Genomic DNA, 17358 nt, shown 5'->3' with positions numbered 1-17358 from the left:
TCTTTCAGTGAACACCAGCTGAATTGGCCCCTCCCAAACGTCATTGTTGTACATCTAGGTGGTAACAGCCTGGGAGCTCGGTCTTCCATTGAGTTGATGCAACTGGCAAGACACAATCTGTCCGTCATTTTACAGCATTTCACTCACACATTGATTGTTTGATCGGACATTATACCTGGATTGCTCCATGGACATTCAAGAGTATGGAGAAGAGGAAGGAAAAAGGTCAACAGACAAATTGCTACATGGGTCCTCCAGCTCAGAGGCTGGAAGATATTACATACATGAGCAGAGGAGCACTGTGAGGGTTTCTACTAGAAGGATGGCATCCATCTTTCCGATATCTACAAGACTTACTAGATAATGTGTTCTTGGCCACAACTGACCACAGCTGATGGGCTTTTGGTCCAGGACAAGTGATACTACCCTGGACTGGTGGCGGGTGTACCGAGCCTGGATGGGTAATGATGCTTGTAGCTGAGATAGTTGCACATTGAGTTGAATACCCTTGGCTGGGTGGCAGAGAAGTTCTGGAGTTTTTGGAAATTATCAGTCTTGCTTATGGAGGCAGACTGGAATACTCACAGTTAGCTTGGGTACCCTAGTTTATGAATATTTGTTCCATAATTATGCTTTGGAATAAAGCTGTGGCCAAGTTGTTGCCACTAATTTCAAGTGTCTGTGTGATTACTTATCAAGTTATATGTGCAACACCATGGCGAGGTCACAGTGTCGTGATTGCCTATGTTAGTAATAAAGCGGAGTGCCTCGGGCACATGTAGCCGACATTAACATGGCACTGTGCACCCGATGAGCTTGCTCCCTGGGATAGTTTCGGCAGGGTGCCTGGTGGGTGGTGGCAGTATCTTCTCGCCAAGGCCAGGCACCCTACTGTGTGGAAGGACACAATGGGGGGGGGGGGGGGTTTAAACCCCATCAATCCCCTGGATGCCCTCTTTGGTGGACGATCAGGAAGAAGCGCATCCCCACCCACCCCTCCCTGAATGTTACCAAGACCATTCCTTTGTCCTTAAATGTTGCAGCTTTTGTTGGGTGGTTGTACCTGAGCCTGGATGGGTAATGATGCTTGCAACTGAGATAGATGCACATTGAGTTGAACCCCCCATTGCTGGGTAGCGGGGGAGATCTGGAGTTTTTGGAAATTATCAGTCTTGTTTATGGCGGCGGACTGGATCACTTACAGTTGGCTCTGGTACCCTAGTTTATCAATACTTGTTCATAATCATGGTCTGGAATCAAGCTGCGGCCAAGTTGTTACCACTCTAATTTCAAGTGTCTGACTACTTATCAAGCCACATGCGTGACACCAGGGTGAGGTCGCGATGTCTCGGTTGCCTATGTTATATCTGTGTGCTGTGGGGTGGGAAGGAGAAAAGCAAAGTAGTATGTGAGTTGTAACCACAGATGCCTATAACTTCTTTGATTGCACAGCCTCAGGGGTCTCTCTCAGTCACACCTAACAGAGGACCCCTTACACCTGCTGTTAGCATTAATAGCTTCTATGTGTTCAGGCTCTAGAGCTAGTGACAGAGATTTGTGCCTTTATGCTTGGATGATCTCAGCACTAAAATTCAGTGTATATAAATGCCAGGCTCACAGTGGCTGGGACATTCTTTGTTCTGGGTTTTTGTCTTCTGCCTACCTATTTTCCCTTTAATTTCTTTTTGTGTTTGCTGATGCTGAAGTGAGCTTGCTGCACATTTTCTGTGGAGGCAGTAAAGATAATAGTCTGGCTGTCTTCCTCCTGAAGAGTCACTAGGCGGAATTATGGGTACACACCAGAAGGAAGTGCTTGCTTTGTGGAAGCTTCATCATTTATCCCAACTTTGGAATCAGCTGTGCTGAATTTTGCCAGACATAAATTATTTGTGATAAGGATTTGTTTTCCTGCTAAAAAATCTATGAGGCTGATATTCAGCGGGACTCATCTGAGTAGGAGGGGCTCCTACCGGGATACATAATACTGACCGTGACCAAGTCACACCTGGATTTTCAGTGGCACTTACATAGACAGACCTCCTTGGTATATCCAGACAGTGCTAGTGCAATCCAGGGGTGGAGCCTGGGCAGAGCCAGTAGTTTTCTAGCAGCCCAGCACTGAATATCCAGGCATAAAAGTCAGCAGATGTCAGTGTTTATAAACACAGTGATTGCCATTGGATGAATATAGCTTGGCTGAACTTTTGTTTGTGGAAATGAATAGAAGTTGAATTTGTGGAAGACACCTTAAACTGTGTTAAATAAAATTGACATTTTTGGAACCACTATTGCATTGTTTGGACTCAGCTCATTATTCAGGGCTCGAGTTTTAGTGAGATAGAGGTTGCCAAACATCAAAATTAATGCAACTGCAAATTTCTTGCAGCTTAATTAGGGTTCTAAGAACATCACACAATTTTATAACTAGAGAAATGATGGATAACCATAGCTTCTGGTTAACAGCGCTAAACAAACAAACATTTTTCCCAACAACAACCATTTCATGAGCAAATGGGATGAATTAAAGCAAAATCAGCAAAAAAAAAAAAAAGGAGGTAAAAAACCTCACGCACCGTGAGATGTAGAAAAAAAGTGAGGATGGACCAAGGAGGAATACCAAACAACTTCATTAAGGATTTTCAAAAAACGACCCGACACGGCCGTGTTTCGGCCCTAAGGCCTGCCTCAGGGGTCTTGATTAATCTCAGGTGTGGCAGTATGAAAATATTACACCGATGCGAGTATATGTTCAATTACTGAACAATGCAATGCCTCCTTCAATCTCTATATCTCAATAAAAAGTGAAATGATAAATTCAAAATATCTCTCCTCCATAGGACATGGAGTATTGTCCGTTGAAAAGCCGTGTCGGGTCGTTTTTTGAAAATCCTTAATAAAGTTGTTTGGTATTCTTCCTTGGGCCATCCTCACTTTTTTTCTACATGAATTAAGCAAAAACACATTGAGCAAAATAGCACCTGTCAAAATGAAAACAAGAAGCAACAAACAATCACGTCCCTGGTTCAATAATGAGCTGCTAGAGATGAAAAACACTCTGTAGGAAATTAGAACGAAAGTGGTCCAAAACAAGTCAGACACAAGCAAAGCTACATGAAGAGAAAAGCAATAAGAACATATAAACAAAACATAAAGAGAGCCAAAATGGAATATACAGCACATACGGGAGCCCAGAACAGATCAACACTGAAAAAGTATATGAATTCCTGAATAATCTACTAAACACTCAAGCTCTACAAGCATCAAATGAAACACCACCAACACAGACCAGCTTGCATAATATTTTGAGCAAAAAATAAGAACAAACCTTGCTGAAATACAAATATTCCCCATAGGCTTCCTACATGAATATGAATCTAACAAAGATCATATGAAGGCACACAGAATCTAGTCCACCTTTAAAATGCATACAACTAGCACAGGTAAAGCATTACTGACAAAATATGCACATGCAAAACTATCTATTAGACAGCTGCCCTATTTACATGACGAAAAATCCACCAGAATGCTTTACTGAACACATAAAATACATTTTTTCGAACGGTCACTTCCCTCCGGATAAGTGCGAAATTATACTGACCCCAATCCTCAAAAATACCACTAGCAAGATCAGCGAACTCACAAACTACAGACCAGTAGCTTCAATACCACTACTGACCAAAACAATGGAAGGTCTAGTAGCACAACAACTAATGGAGAATATCGGATGTATTTCTCAGTCCTACAGCTCTCTATTAGGTTTCAGACCACTATACAGCACCGAAATGGTCATAACCACCCTGATAACAAAATTTAGAAGACTAATATGCCAAGGTGAGAAGATCGTACTACTACAATTTGATATGTCAAGTGCTTTTGATCTAGTAGACCACACTACTCTAATGACCCTGCTCAACAACATAGGAATTACTGGTGCAGTAATGGACTAAATCTTATACTGTAATTATGTCTAATCAGTTTTCAACTTCTTGGATCTCCGAATGTGGGGTGCCACAGGGTTCCCCAATAACACCCATACTGTTCGATACTATGATAGCTCCACTTGGCATAAAATAGGAAAAAAATTGAATTTAACCCACTCATATATGCTGATGATGTCACCATCTATGTACAACAATATCACAGAAATATTGGATAGGGTTAAAACTGGGTCACAAAACTTTAAATAGAGATAAAACAAAATTCCTGGTCCTTTCCAGTCCGCATAATCCCACTTCTTACCAAACTTCAGAATCAACCAACAAACGTACCAAATCGAAACACAACTAAAAATATTAGGAATCATTCTTGAACACCTATCTCTTGAAAATCAAGTTTCAGTAGTCACATCAAAATGTTTCAAAACTCTATGGAAACTGCGAAGAATTAGAGACTACTTTCCCAATCAATCATTTCATCTCATAGTACAATCACGAATATTGCCACAACTAGACTACTACAATACAACATATGCAGGGTGCAAAGAAAACATACTGAAATTGTTGCAAAACGTTCAAAACACAGCAGCAAGGCTGATCTTCAAAAAGTTGAAATATGAAAGAGCAACCCCATTGATCATAATGGGGTTGCACAGCTGCCTTCTTGGACACGATGACAGCACTAGGATTTACGCAGGTGAGCAATTCTCCAACCCATGAAAAGGGTCACATGCTAGACCTGGTATTCTACAGAGGGGTGGATATCCCAGAATTCTGGGATAACAGTATTGAAATAACACCCCTATCATGGTCAGACCATTTTCTAATTAAATTCTCCCTAAGTGACCACCTGAAACAAATGGCACCTCCCAGAGTTTGGAAGGAGATCAGAGACAAAAAAAAAACTGACCGCTGAGAATTTCCTAGAGGCTTGGACTATCCACATGTGGATGAAAAGACAACAGTGTCAGAACAAGTTGACATCTGGAATACACATTTAGCCAAGACCTTAGAGAAAACAGCACCACTAAAAAAGGTCTTATGCCCCACTCACAAACGCTCACCTTGGTTTTCTCCAGAACTTTGCATCCTTAAGCGTGAAGGATGAAAACTGGAAAGGAGATGGCGCAAATCTTGCCTGGATGAAAGACTAAACTGTAGGAAGCACATGGCAAAATACATGGCAAAGCATTAACAGCAACCAAAAAACAGTATTTCTCTCAATGCATTGCACAGGCTGCCAACTCAACCAAGCAGTTGTTCAGTATAGTAAACAGCCTACTACAGCCCCCAAAACTGAACCAGCCTGCTCAGTCTAAACTGAACTGTAATGCAATGATTTTGCTGCATACTTTGCCAACAAAATTAAAAGTCTCCGCCGGGATTTACAAGCAATCCCACCCACTCCCCAACCAGTCAACCAGGGGTGCACAAACTCACCCCCCCCCCCCTCCGACAGAGACAGATGGGACACTTTTAACCCAATGACAGCCTTGACAAAATCCTAAGAGACCTTCGACAAACTACCTGCTCCCTCGATCCCTGCCCAGCAAAGATAGTTCAGCAGGCAAATATGGGCCTTACAGAAGGTGTCACAAAAATTATGAACACCTCTCTTTCTAATGGGCAGCTACCAACAGCATTAAAAAGGGCAGTAGTCCGCCCTCTGCTGAAGAAAAACAACCTTGACCAGGATAAATTTGAAAAGTTAGAGGCCAGTATCCAACATCCTGTTTCTAGGGAAACTCATAGAACAGACAGTCTGTGTTCAACTAAATGAATGGCTAGAAAAGAGTAACTGGCTAGATCCATGTCAATCTGGATTCAGACCTGGTTATGGTACAGAAATGGTCCTCGTATCCCTACTAGATGATCTTCACAGAAACCGAGACAAGGGTTTCACCTCAGTGTTAGTACTGCTTGACTTCTCAGCAGCTTTTGACACTGTGGATCATGATATCATGCTAGCACGAATGACAGAAACAGGTATCAATGGAACAGTTCTTGCCTGGTTCAGATTCTATCTATCAGACAGGCAACAATCCATAATGTTTTGCAGCAACTCATCACCATCATGGACACTGACCTGCGGGGTACCACAAGGATCGATACTGTCACCTATTCTGTTCAATATCTACCTCAAGACACTAGCTGAGCTGATTTGGTCAATGGACACTCAGTTCTACATCTATGCGGATGATGTGCAGCTACTCATACCCACTGAACCTGACTTACCTACAGCCTTGAATAAACTGATTATCTGTCTAACATCAATTCAAGAATGGGCTAAAGACAACAAACTTTGCCTGAACCCAAGTAAAACCGAGCTTCTCTGGGTCCCTAACACAAGTGGATACATACCTGACATACTTTTGGTAAGTATGAACTCCCCCTCAAATCACAAGTCAGGAACCTTGGAATACAGTTAGATTCAACACTTACTCTGATTCCCCAAATCCAAGCAACCTTCAAGAGCTGCTTCTTTAGACAGCTATGCTGCCTCTCTCCTTACATTAAGAAGGTAAATCTTATTCCAGTTGTACATGCCATGGTAACATCAAGAATGGATTACTGCAATGCACTATACAATGGTCTGACTACAAAGGGCCTGCACCAGCTCCAGTTGATTCAGAATGCAGCAGCAAGACTCATAGAAGGTTGCAAGCGATGTGACCACATCACACCATTTTTGCAAAAACTTAATTAGCTACCAGTACAATACAGGTTTAAATTTAAAACTCTATATCTGATCTTCAAGGTCCTGAAAGGAAAGGAAATGGCCCTGAGTACCTGAAAAATAGGCTGATCCTCCACACACCGCCAAGAATACTAAGGTCCTCCCAAGGACTTTCACTAATCACACCCTCTCCAAAAGACATTACACAATGTGATACCCACAAGCGAGCCTTCTCCGGAGTAGCCCCCACACTCTGGAATGCACTGCCTGAAAGGCTGCGTTTAACACAAGATTATCTCTACTTCAGGAAGCAGGAGAAAGCTTGGCTCTTCAACCAAGCCTTTAATGGAAGAAGTAACTAACTTGTTAGTCTCACTCACACATACAAGGAGTGACTCAGGCTGCATATACTGCAGTAGGACATGTTTATCCACCCCTACCCTAGCTGAGATCATATTTAACCATCTCTGACCTCGTGTGCAACTTTCTTTAAATCAATCACCTTACTTTTCAACTCTTCCTGCTTTCTTACCTATCTATATGTTACATCTTTGCTTTACCCTTCACTGTCAATTATAATGTTCTACTACGTATTGTGTTGACATTGTAAGTAGTATACCATGCCATACTTTGTATTGTTTTTGAATATTTTTACTGCTGTAATTGCCTATTGCTCATGTTTGATGTATTCCTTACTGTACACCTTGAGTGAATTCCTTCAAAAAGGCGGTAAATAAATCCTAATAAATAAATAAAATAATGCTATACTGGCTTCCGATCAAGGCCAGACTACTATTAAAAACTAACACCCTTATTTTCAAAATACTGTTCGGCATGGCCCCTAATTACATGTTAGACCTGATCAAATTATCACCAAGAAACACAAGTCCAGATGCCAGACGTTACTTACTACTTCACCTACCCAAGTGCAGAAACAGAATCTACAAAACCATTTATATGCCTAAATTTAGTTACCTGGGTTCGAAATGGTGGAATTCAATTCCTAAGATCTTCAGAAAAGAACTGAAAACCTATCTCGTCAAGAAATGTTATGTGTAACTGTAACGCAACATTGTAATTTCTCCTGATTGTCAACTGTACACCACATTGAACCGAAACTTGTTTTTGGATAATTGTGGCACACAAGAATGAATGAATGAATATATATATATATATATATATATATATATATATATATATATATATATATATATACATTTCAGGACAGGAGACCCAAATTGACAGAAAGCATGGTTTGTACATACAGTAGATGACTGCTCTTGCTCAGTAACTCACCAATGTCCCAAGTGACTGGATCATTGCTCTCCATTTCCTTCCGCCCTATCACATACCAGATACAGGCCATCCAATGAGCGAGGAGGGCAAACATGGACATGAGTAGCGTAAGCACCATGGCACTGTACTGGGAATAGCGATCCAGCTTCTGTAGGAGCCTCAGCAATCTCAGGAGCCTCACTGTTTTCAGAAGGTGCACGAGAGAAGTCTGGGGAAAAGGAGGAAGGTCTCACTGCTATGGTAAAATACAGTAATTAGAGATCACATCAGTAAGGTAGAAAAATGGAAGAGCCTCAGGCAAAGATCTGCAGGGGAGTTTTACCTTTCCCCTTGCACAGACTTGCAGATTTGCTGTTTTGGGGAGAAATCAGAACTGTTAAATCCATGATTGCAGGAGGGTGAAATTAGAAACAGCATTATCAGAGACTCAGAACCAGGAAGGAGATGCCAGGGCAGTTCTGGCTTTGTGATATTTGCCTCCCCCTCACCTGTATCCTTTATACCTATCATTCTGATTGCACATGGGAAAAAATAGGGTTTGCAAATATAGAAATGCTTTGGAAAAGGAGCTCAAAAGCATATCTAATCAAAACTATCCACTGGAACACTGAGTCACATCAAATCCTTGGATATGACTCTAATGGAATATGGCATAAAGTGAATATTAAACTTTTAGGGTCTGCCATTCAAAGGGTTTTAAGCAGTCAGGAGAGGCTCCTGACTGGTATAACCCTGCTGAACTGGCCACTGCTGATATTCAGCCACACTTAACCAGGTAGTGCTGCTGAATATCTCTGCTAAAAACGGTCACTCCTTAACTGGCAAAGTTAGGGTTGATTCAGAGGCAAAGTTTGGTCAGAGCCAGCACTTAGCTGATTAGTAGTGATATTCAGCCCAATTCTTTGCTAAGCAAGTGCATAAATTTAGGACAGAAAAAAGGTTGTCCTAACTTTATGTACAGAGTTAACTAAGCACTAGCCCAAATATCTGTCAGTTAACTTTTGGATCAGTCCACATACCCGGATATTCAGGAGGCCATGTATGCCCCAGCATTGAATATCCAGAGTTAGGTCAGCCCAGCTACGTACCACCATAGGCTGATTACCCTCCCTCCCCCCCCCCCAAAAAAAAAAAGGTTTGTGAAGCAATATATCTCTTGCCATCCCACCTCCAAACTCCTATCGCCCCTCTTCTTTCTGTTGCTGTGCTACTTTGGGCTATCATAGTGTAGTGCATCCACCTGTGGGATATAATGGGTCTGTGTAGCCAGCAGGAGTGACCCTGTAATGAGGTCAGCTGAGGCAGTGGCCTCAGATGGCACTCTTAAAGAAGCAGCATCTTGCCACTTATCAGCTATCTTTGCTGCACCCTCCCCCCGGGCGGCATCTCCTCCCTTCCTTCCTCAACCCAACCCCCCCCCCCCCCCAGACGGTATCTCCTCCCTTCCTTAACCCCCACCCCGAGTGTATCTTCAATTTGTTCTAAAAGTTACTGGGCAGTGGCAGCGAGTCAAACACACTGCCCTGCTGCTGGTCCCGGCATCCTCTATCTACTGCAGGCCACCCTTCTGTCAGAGAGGATGTGCTGCAGTAGAGAGACGACACCGGGGCCAGTGGCAGAGCAGCATGTATGAATTACTGCCGCTGCTTGATGACTTTTAGAACAAATTGAAGGTAGACTGGGTGGGTGTTGTTTAAGGAAGGGAGTAGATGTCGTCCAGGGGCGGGGGACTGGAAGGAGATATGTTGGAGGGGGGGGGGGGGGGTTGAAGAAGGAAGGGACAGAGGAGATGCCAAGATGTTGCCAGGGGGTTGAGGAAGGAGAAACTCAGGGTGAGGGGAAGGGGTTTGAGGAAGGAAAGATACCAGATTGTAGTCTGGATGGTGGAATGACAGAGTGTGAGTGATGCTGGATTATAGGAGGCAGAAGAAACAGATGATGGGCAGAGGGAATCCTAGAAAGAAAAGGAGGGAGACATGTGAGACACAGGGGAGGGATGGAAGGGAGAGAGAGAGAGGGAGAGATGGACTTTGGAAGGGAGTGGGGGGAAGGAGAGATTTGACTCTGGGGAGGGAGGGATGTCAGACTTGGGGATGAGGTAATGGGAAGGAGAGATGTCAGATTCGTGGGAGCAGGTAGGAGAGGGAGATATGGAAGGGGAGGGTGGGGGCAGAGGAGCAAGAGGGGCAGATGAGGGAGGGCAGGAAGCGATGTAGAGGGGGTGGAAGGGGGACAGGGAGAGGTGGAAGGGGGACAGGGAGAGATGGCAGAGGGTGGAGAGGTGGAAGGGAGACAGAGAGAGATGGAGGGTGGAGGAGTGGAAGGGGGACAGGGAGAGTTGGTGGAGGAGTGGAAGGGGCAGGGAGAGTTGGCAGAGGTGGAGGGGTAGAAGGGGGACAGGGAGAGTTGGCAGAGGTGAAGGGGTAGAAGGGGGACAGGGAGAGATGGCATAGGGGTGGGAGGGGGATAGGGAGAGATGGGTGGTAGAAAGGGGAAAGGGAGAGATGGGTGGCGAGTGAGGGTGAAGGAGTGGAAAGTTGAAAGGGTGAGATTGGACTTGGGGGAAGGCAGAAGGGGTAAAAGGGGGCCAGGGAGAGATGATGGAAGGTGGTGGGGTAGAAGGGGAAGAAAGAGAGGGGGCTGAAGGGGGAAAGGGAAAAATGGAGGGGTTGGGGAAATGAGGAAAGGGAAGGAGCCTCTGGGGAGGGGACAGAAGGAGGAGATGTAGAGATGGATGGGGAAGGGGTGGAAGGAGAAGGAGAGATGGACTCAAGGAGAGCAGAGGAAGGGAAAGAGAGATGGATAGGGAGGGGGTGGAAGGGGAGAGGGAGAGATGGACTCAAGGAGAGCAGAAAAAGGGAAGGAGAGATAGACAGGGAAAGATAGAGGGGAGATGAATGGGGCAGAAGCGGGGAGGGAGATATGCCAGACTCAGAAGGGGCGGAAGGGAGGGAGGGATGTCAGACTTGGGAGGAGGGGTGAAAGAGCAGGAAGGAGAGATTTTATTTATTTGTTACATTTATATCCTACATTTTCCCACCTATTTGTAGGCTCAATGTGGCTTACATAGTACCGGAGAGGCGTTACAGACTCCGGTGTAAAGAAATACAAAGTGATGTTGTGGTAAGATAAAGACCAATCTAAATCACAAAAAAGAGCTATGTAGGATATCCAACAATTAATGATTCATATAGCCATAAATGATATCCCCAAATACGTTTGATGTATCCGAGTAATTTTAAATAGGAGGAAAAGCCTCAAATTATAAGGGAACACTCCGTCGTTGATATGACCAACATTAGGGGGGTCATCATGGGCAAAAACCTCCTTCTTTTATTTCGCAAGTATGGCTCCTGCTCTAATACTTGTAGCAAATAAGAACCGTCTATATTTTTTAAATGGATCAAATGCTCTTATCTTTTGACTTTACATTCATTAAGACACCTTCCACGGCCCGACTTCGGCCCAAGTTTCGAATCCTTCCTCATGGTCTGTGGTGTCTGACTCATAAGATAAAGTACTCCGTGATCTGTGGAAGCGAACAGATCACGGAGTACTTTATCTTATGGAAATTGATATACTACCTTTCTGTGTTACAATCAAAGTGGTTTGCATATTATATACAGGTACTTTTTCTGTTCCTAGTGGGCTCACAGCCTACTTTTTTTTTTTATACCTGTGGCAATGGAGGGTTGAGTGACTTGCCCAGGGTCAGAAGGAGCTGCAGTGGGAGTTGAACCTGGTTCTAACTGTACTACTCGTCCACTCAGGTACAGTCTTATTCCCAGTGGACCAGAATAAGGCATTTAAAGTGGTTCACCAATGAGGCTACAAATTAACACCAGAGGGACAGGTATAAGAGAAAATGACAGTGGGCCTCAGGATGGTCAGTAACACAGATCTTAACCCTTTTTGCTCCCCAAGAAGAGGGTACTACAAAATCACAAAGAAGCCCCCGAGGACTGAAATTAAAAAAATTATCATGACATTTTTATGAAAACGTAGAGCTGGTAAAATTATGTTTTGAAAAACGGGATATACATGGATACCACTCAAAAGTATGGTTTGTGAAATTATTTCTATTGAGGGCTTTGTGTGGAGATTCATGATTAGACACTGGCTATCTCAGTTTCACAGATACACACACCAGAAGGACCTAGGAGAACATCTTTCCTTCAACAGATCCTCCTTGCACCAAACTTTCCTTTTTCAAGAGGCTAAAGGAAGGGGAGTTACAAGAGTATAATGCAGTTCATTAATAGATGTTTTAAAATTGTAAATGAATACACGCACGGAATCCACCAAGGTCTTAACCTAATTCAATACTTCAGTGAGAGATCCCCACAGACTCTCACTGCCTCCATCGAATTGCTAATCCCACGCGCTACATTGTAACCGCCCACTGTTCCATGTAAGCCACATTGAACCTACCATCAGGTGGGAAAATGTGGGATAGAAATGCAATAAATAAAAAAAATAAAAAATAACATCTGACAAAGAGTTAAAACTCTAAAAGGTTACATTCAATTAAAGAGACACCAGCAGAACTGTTAAATCTCTTAGCAACATACACCTCCATTTTCAAAAAAGTATGACATGCCTATCATAGCCAGCCAAATTGCTGGCTGGCTAAATTTAGGACACATCTACTTATACATATCTAACAAGTGCTGAAAATCTGTGCTGAATTGCTAAGCCCATTCCCAACTGGCCCAACTCCATTTAAAGTGTGAGGCTGTCAGGGCCTTCCATGCCTGTGTTCTTTCCTCCATCCCAACAAAGTTAAAAGTTAAGCATGGTGCTAATAGCCCTCTTCTAGTGATTCACGTGCCTCTCACCCAAAAATAAAAGGTTGGTGGGGGAGAGAGCCAGAATATATCACAAATTTGTCCCCTACCCCCACATGGGGGGTAATTCTTAATAAACTGCCTAAAGTTAGACGCCAGGATGATGTGCAATAAGCACGAATTCTCTAACAGCAGTTGTGTGCGCCACTGCTGTCATACAATACTAGGATAGGTCATACATAGCATAGGCCGCTCCCCAGTACCTCTCCACTCTTGTCTCTCCCTACGCCCCCCCTTGGGTACTCCGTTCTGTTGATAAATCTCTCTTAAATCTGTCCCCTTCTCCTCTACTGCTAATTCCAGACTCCGTTCCTTTTATCTTGCTGCACCTCATGCCTGGAATAAACATCCCGAGCCTGTACGTCTAGCCCCCTCTTTGGTTGTTTTCAAGTCCAAACTTAAAGCCCACCTCTTTGCCACTGCTTTTGACTCCTAACCACTACTCACTTGCCCTGTCCTTTTTATCCTCACCTCTTTATTCCCTTTCCCTTAATTGTTCTGTCTGTCTGCCTGTCTTATCTAGATTGTAAGCTCTTTGAGCAGGAACTGTCTTTTTGTGTATGGTGTACAGCGCTCCGTATGCCTTGTAGCACTATAGAAATGATAAGTAGTAGCAGTAGTAGCGTAGCCAGACATAGTATTATGAGTGGACCTGTGTCCAAACTGGGTAGGCATACAATCCCCCCCTGCCCCACATACAATCCCCCCGTGCAAGTGTGCTTTTTGCCCCTGCCCCACACCACCGACCCCAAAGAATAAAATAAATACCTGAGCTGGCGGGGGATCCCGAAGCCCCGCTAGCTCAACTGAAGATGTCCTCTGGCAGCCAGAATAAGTGATTTTCCTACCTGCTATAGCCGGTGGCACTTGCTGGCCTCTCCCCTCCTCCATATGCTCGGTTTTCAGGCATGCACAAAGAACAAGCATGTGCATGAGGTGGTGGAAGGTTGGGGGGGATAGTACTGCAGCAATGAATGAAAAACGCTGCTAACCGAAGCAGGTAGGAAAACCATTTGTGCTGGCTGCTGAAGGACATCTTCAGTTGGCGGGGCTTGAGGATCCTCACCAGCCATAAGGGTGTCAGATGTTTCTGATGGGCCTGAGCTGAGACTGGGTGGGCCAAGGCCCACCTGGGTTCACCCATGGTCCACATGGACACGCATAACTAGGTGTGAGCACTTATGCTAGTGCCAACTGAAGACAGTTCGGTGCATATTCTACTACTACTATGTTAAGGCCAATTAGCAACTAATTAATCTATTAATTTGCAAGTGCAACTGACCTGATTCAATAAGTTGAGGATGCAGCTTTCTAGAATTAGGAGACATATGTTTAAGTTTGATGAGGGAGACACTTAGGGGCTTATTTTCAAAAGAGAAAAAGCATCCAAAAAGTGGAGTAAGTCTGCATTTGGACATTTTTCTTACAAAAAATGTCCAAATTGGTATTTTCGAAACCAATTTTTAGATGTTTTTCTATGGAGTCCATCAGAAGTGTGTTCAAATCACAAGGCGGCGTGTCAGGGGCATACTAAGGGCGGGATCTGGGCATTCCTAACACTTGTACATTTTTCTGCCATAATGGAACAAAACAAAACATCCAGGGCTATAAGTTGGACATTTTGGTCTAGACCTGTTTTATTAACGAATAAGCCACAAAAAAAGTCCCCTAAATGACCAGATGACCACTGTGTTTAAATTGTACAGCGCTGCGTAACCCTAGTAGCGCTTTAGAAATGCTAGTTAGTAGTAGTAGTAGGGAATAAGGGATGACATAAGTACATAGTACATAAGTACCGCCATACTGGGAAAAGACCAAGGGTCCATCAAGCCCAGCATCCTGTCTCCGACAGTGGTATATCCAGGCTTCAAGAACCCGGCAAAAACCCTCCCCCAGTGGACACTTACCCCCTCCCACCCTCCAAAAATGTGATTAAAAACATTACTTACCAGCCTCTATGCCAGCCTCAAATGTTATACCCATAAGTATATATAAGTACATAAGTATTGCCATACTGGGAAAGACCAAAGGTCCATTGAGCCCAGCATCCTGTTTCCAACAGTGGCTAATCCAGGTCACAAATACCTGGCAAGATCCCAAATATGTACAAAACATTTTATACTGCTTATCCCAGAAATAGTGGATTTTCCCCAGTCCATTTAATAACAGTTTATGGACTTTTCCTTTAGGAAGCTGTCCAAACCTTTTTTAAACTCTGCTAAGCTAACCGCCATTACCACATTCTCAGGTCCACCATAAAGGTCCCTTGATTAGTCTAAAGATAGGTGCAGTGCACTGCTGTAGACAGGTAGGGGGAGGTATGGACCTGGGTCCACCTGTTACACTTGTGGTGGAAACTGTGAGTCCTCCAAAACTCACCAGAAGTCCACTGTACCCACATATTTGTTTATTTATTTGTTACATTTGTATCCCCCATTTTCCCACCTATTTGTAGGCTCAATGTGGCTTACATAGTACCAGAGAGGCCTTTGCAGGCTCCGGTGTGAACAAATACAGGGTGATGTTGTGGTAAGATCAAGTTCATGTGGCACAGCCACATTAGGGAATCAGAGAACGGAAGAGTTGCGTTATGTCCATTACGTACTTTAGTTTGGTTGTGTTGCAGAGATTAGGCATTTAAGTTGGATCGGTAGGGTATGCCTTTTTAAACAGGTTGGTTTTTAGTGATTTCTGGAAGTTTAGGTGGTCGTACGTCGTTTTCAGGGCTTTTGGTAATGCGTTCCACAGTTGTGGGTTTATGTAGGAAAAACTAGATGCGTACGTTGTTTTGTATTTAAGTGCTTTGCTGCTTCGGTAGTGCAGATTTAGATAAGATCGTGTTGATTCGGATGTATTTCTAATTGGTAAGTCAATCAAGTCTGTCATGTAACTCGGGGCTTCTCCGTAGATGATTTTGTGAACCAGGGTGCAGATTTTGAAGGCAATGCGTTCTTTGATTGGGAGCCAGTGTAGTTTTTCGCGGAGGGGTTCTGCACTTTCAAATCGCATTTTACCAAATATAAGCCTAGCTGCCGTGTTTTGAGTGGTCTGAAGTTTCTTTAAGGTTTGTTCTTTACATCCCGCATAAATTCCATTGCAGTAATCTAAGTGGCTTAGTACCATTGATTGTATCAGGTTGCGAAATGTTTCCCTCGGGAAGAATTGCTTCACGTGTTTGAGTTTTCATATAGGTGCCCCCCCCCCCTTCAACATAAGGGCTACTGCAGTAGTGTACAGTTGGGGGTAGGGGGTTTTGTGAGGTTCAGCAATGGTGAAATGTGTACCTAGGACCATTTATTTGAAGTCCATTGCAGAGCCCCCTACGGTGCCCCATTGATCTCCAGGGATGTCTATGTTACCAGTGTACTATGAATGCTGGCTCCTCCTACATCCCATTGGCTTGATTTTGTACGTTTTTCACTTGGATGTTTTTTTCTTTTTCAAAAATGAACCAAAAAGATAAACACTCAGAGCACAAAAACATCTAGCAAATAGCCATTTTTGAGAAAAAAAAAAAAGATAGATATTTTTCTGTTTTGAAAATAGCTGTATTCCCCACTTGAATTTTGGATGCTTTTAGCAAAATGTCCAAAGTTGGACTTGGACATCATATTGAAAATGTCCCTCCATTGTCGTAGTTTAGCAGGAGCCCCGACTGTCCATGTGATCCTCCATCCTGGCCAAAAGATACAGCCTGGTGGGGTGGAGGGCAGGTGCCCCCCAAACTGTAACATGATGCTAATTAAATTCTCTGTTTTTGTGTTAAGGCTATAGAAACCAGGAATTTGTATTACAGACAGGTCAGACCCCTGTCTTATTCAAGACTACATTAACCAAGTGATCAGACAGCTGACGTAGCAAAATAGCATGTGAAATAACTTGAGAAACAATACCAAATGAACATTAAAAGAAGTCAGTTGAGCAGTAACAATTGTCTGGGGAAAAGATGTATCTCTTCAACAGGTATTTGGCTCTCCGCATGTCACTGAGCCAAACTTTTTAAGTTATTAACAGCAGTTACCACATTTAGAGGTACGCTCACCAGAGAAGACCTATCCTATCAAGTTTTAATTTCAAACAGCCTATTCTTGGTTTCCCGAAGCTGTCTGGGGACCCCACCACTAATCGGGTTTTCAAGATATACACAATTAATATAAATTAGATCAATTTGCAAGTTAATATTGTGATAGTCACATCCAGGATAGTTGGGTTAAGGCAGTTTCAGTATGAAATACAAGTCCCAGAAGGCATTGCAGGCAAGGAGCTAGTGGGTGAGATGAAGAACCCGGACTGGACTCCTAGCTGCAATAGGGGAAGACATGGGTTTAAGCTGGCAGGACGTGTAGATTGGCTGCCACTAGGGGGAAAGAGAGATAGGAAACCCTTTGTGCAGGAGCTCATCATTAGTCTAATGTTCAACTCAGCTGGTATGGGTGTGGGGGAAGCTAATGGAAGGAGAATGATTGGTTGTGGTAGCAGAAGCCAGGGATTGATTAGGCAGGTGGGAAGGAGTCCTAGGGAAGAGAGAAGCAGAAGGAGAGAAGAGGGTAGAGTGAAGCAGATACAGGGTGAAATCCCTTGGGTGTGAGAAAGTCCCAAAAGT

At 43.6% G+C, this 17358-nt stretch overlaps 1 protein-coding gene across 1 annotated transcript in view; it reads right to left on the bottom strand.

The window, feature by feature from the left end:
- KCNH4 (potassium voltage-gated channel subfamily H member 4) overlaps positions 1 to 17358 on the bottom strand; it is a 325608-nt gene that overhangs the window by 68229 nt on the left and 240021 nt on the right. Inside the window, exon 7 of the mRNA XM_030220488.1 lies at positions 7909 to 8116. Coding sequence (XP_030076348.1) covers positions 7909 to 8116 — 208 coding nt within the window. The remainder of the gene's footprint in view (positions 1 to 7908; positions 8117 to 17358) is intronic.

Source organism: Microcaecilia unicolor, chromosome 12 (assembly GCF_901765095.1).
Source record: "Microcaecilia unicolor chromosome 12, aMicUni1.1, whole genome shotgun sequence".
Lineage (NCBI taxonomy): Eukaryota > Metazoa > Chordata > Amphibia > Gymnophiona > Siphonopidae > Microcaecilia > Microcaecilia unicolor.
This window is presented reverse-complemented; position numbering and strand designations above follow the sequence as displayed.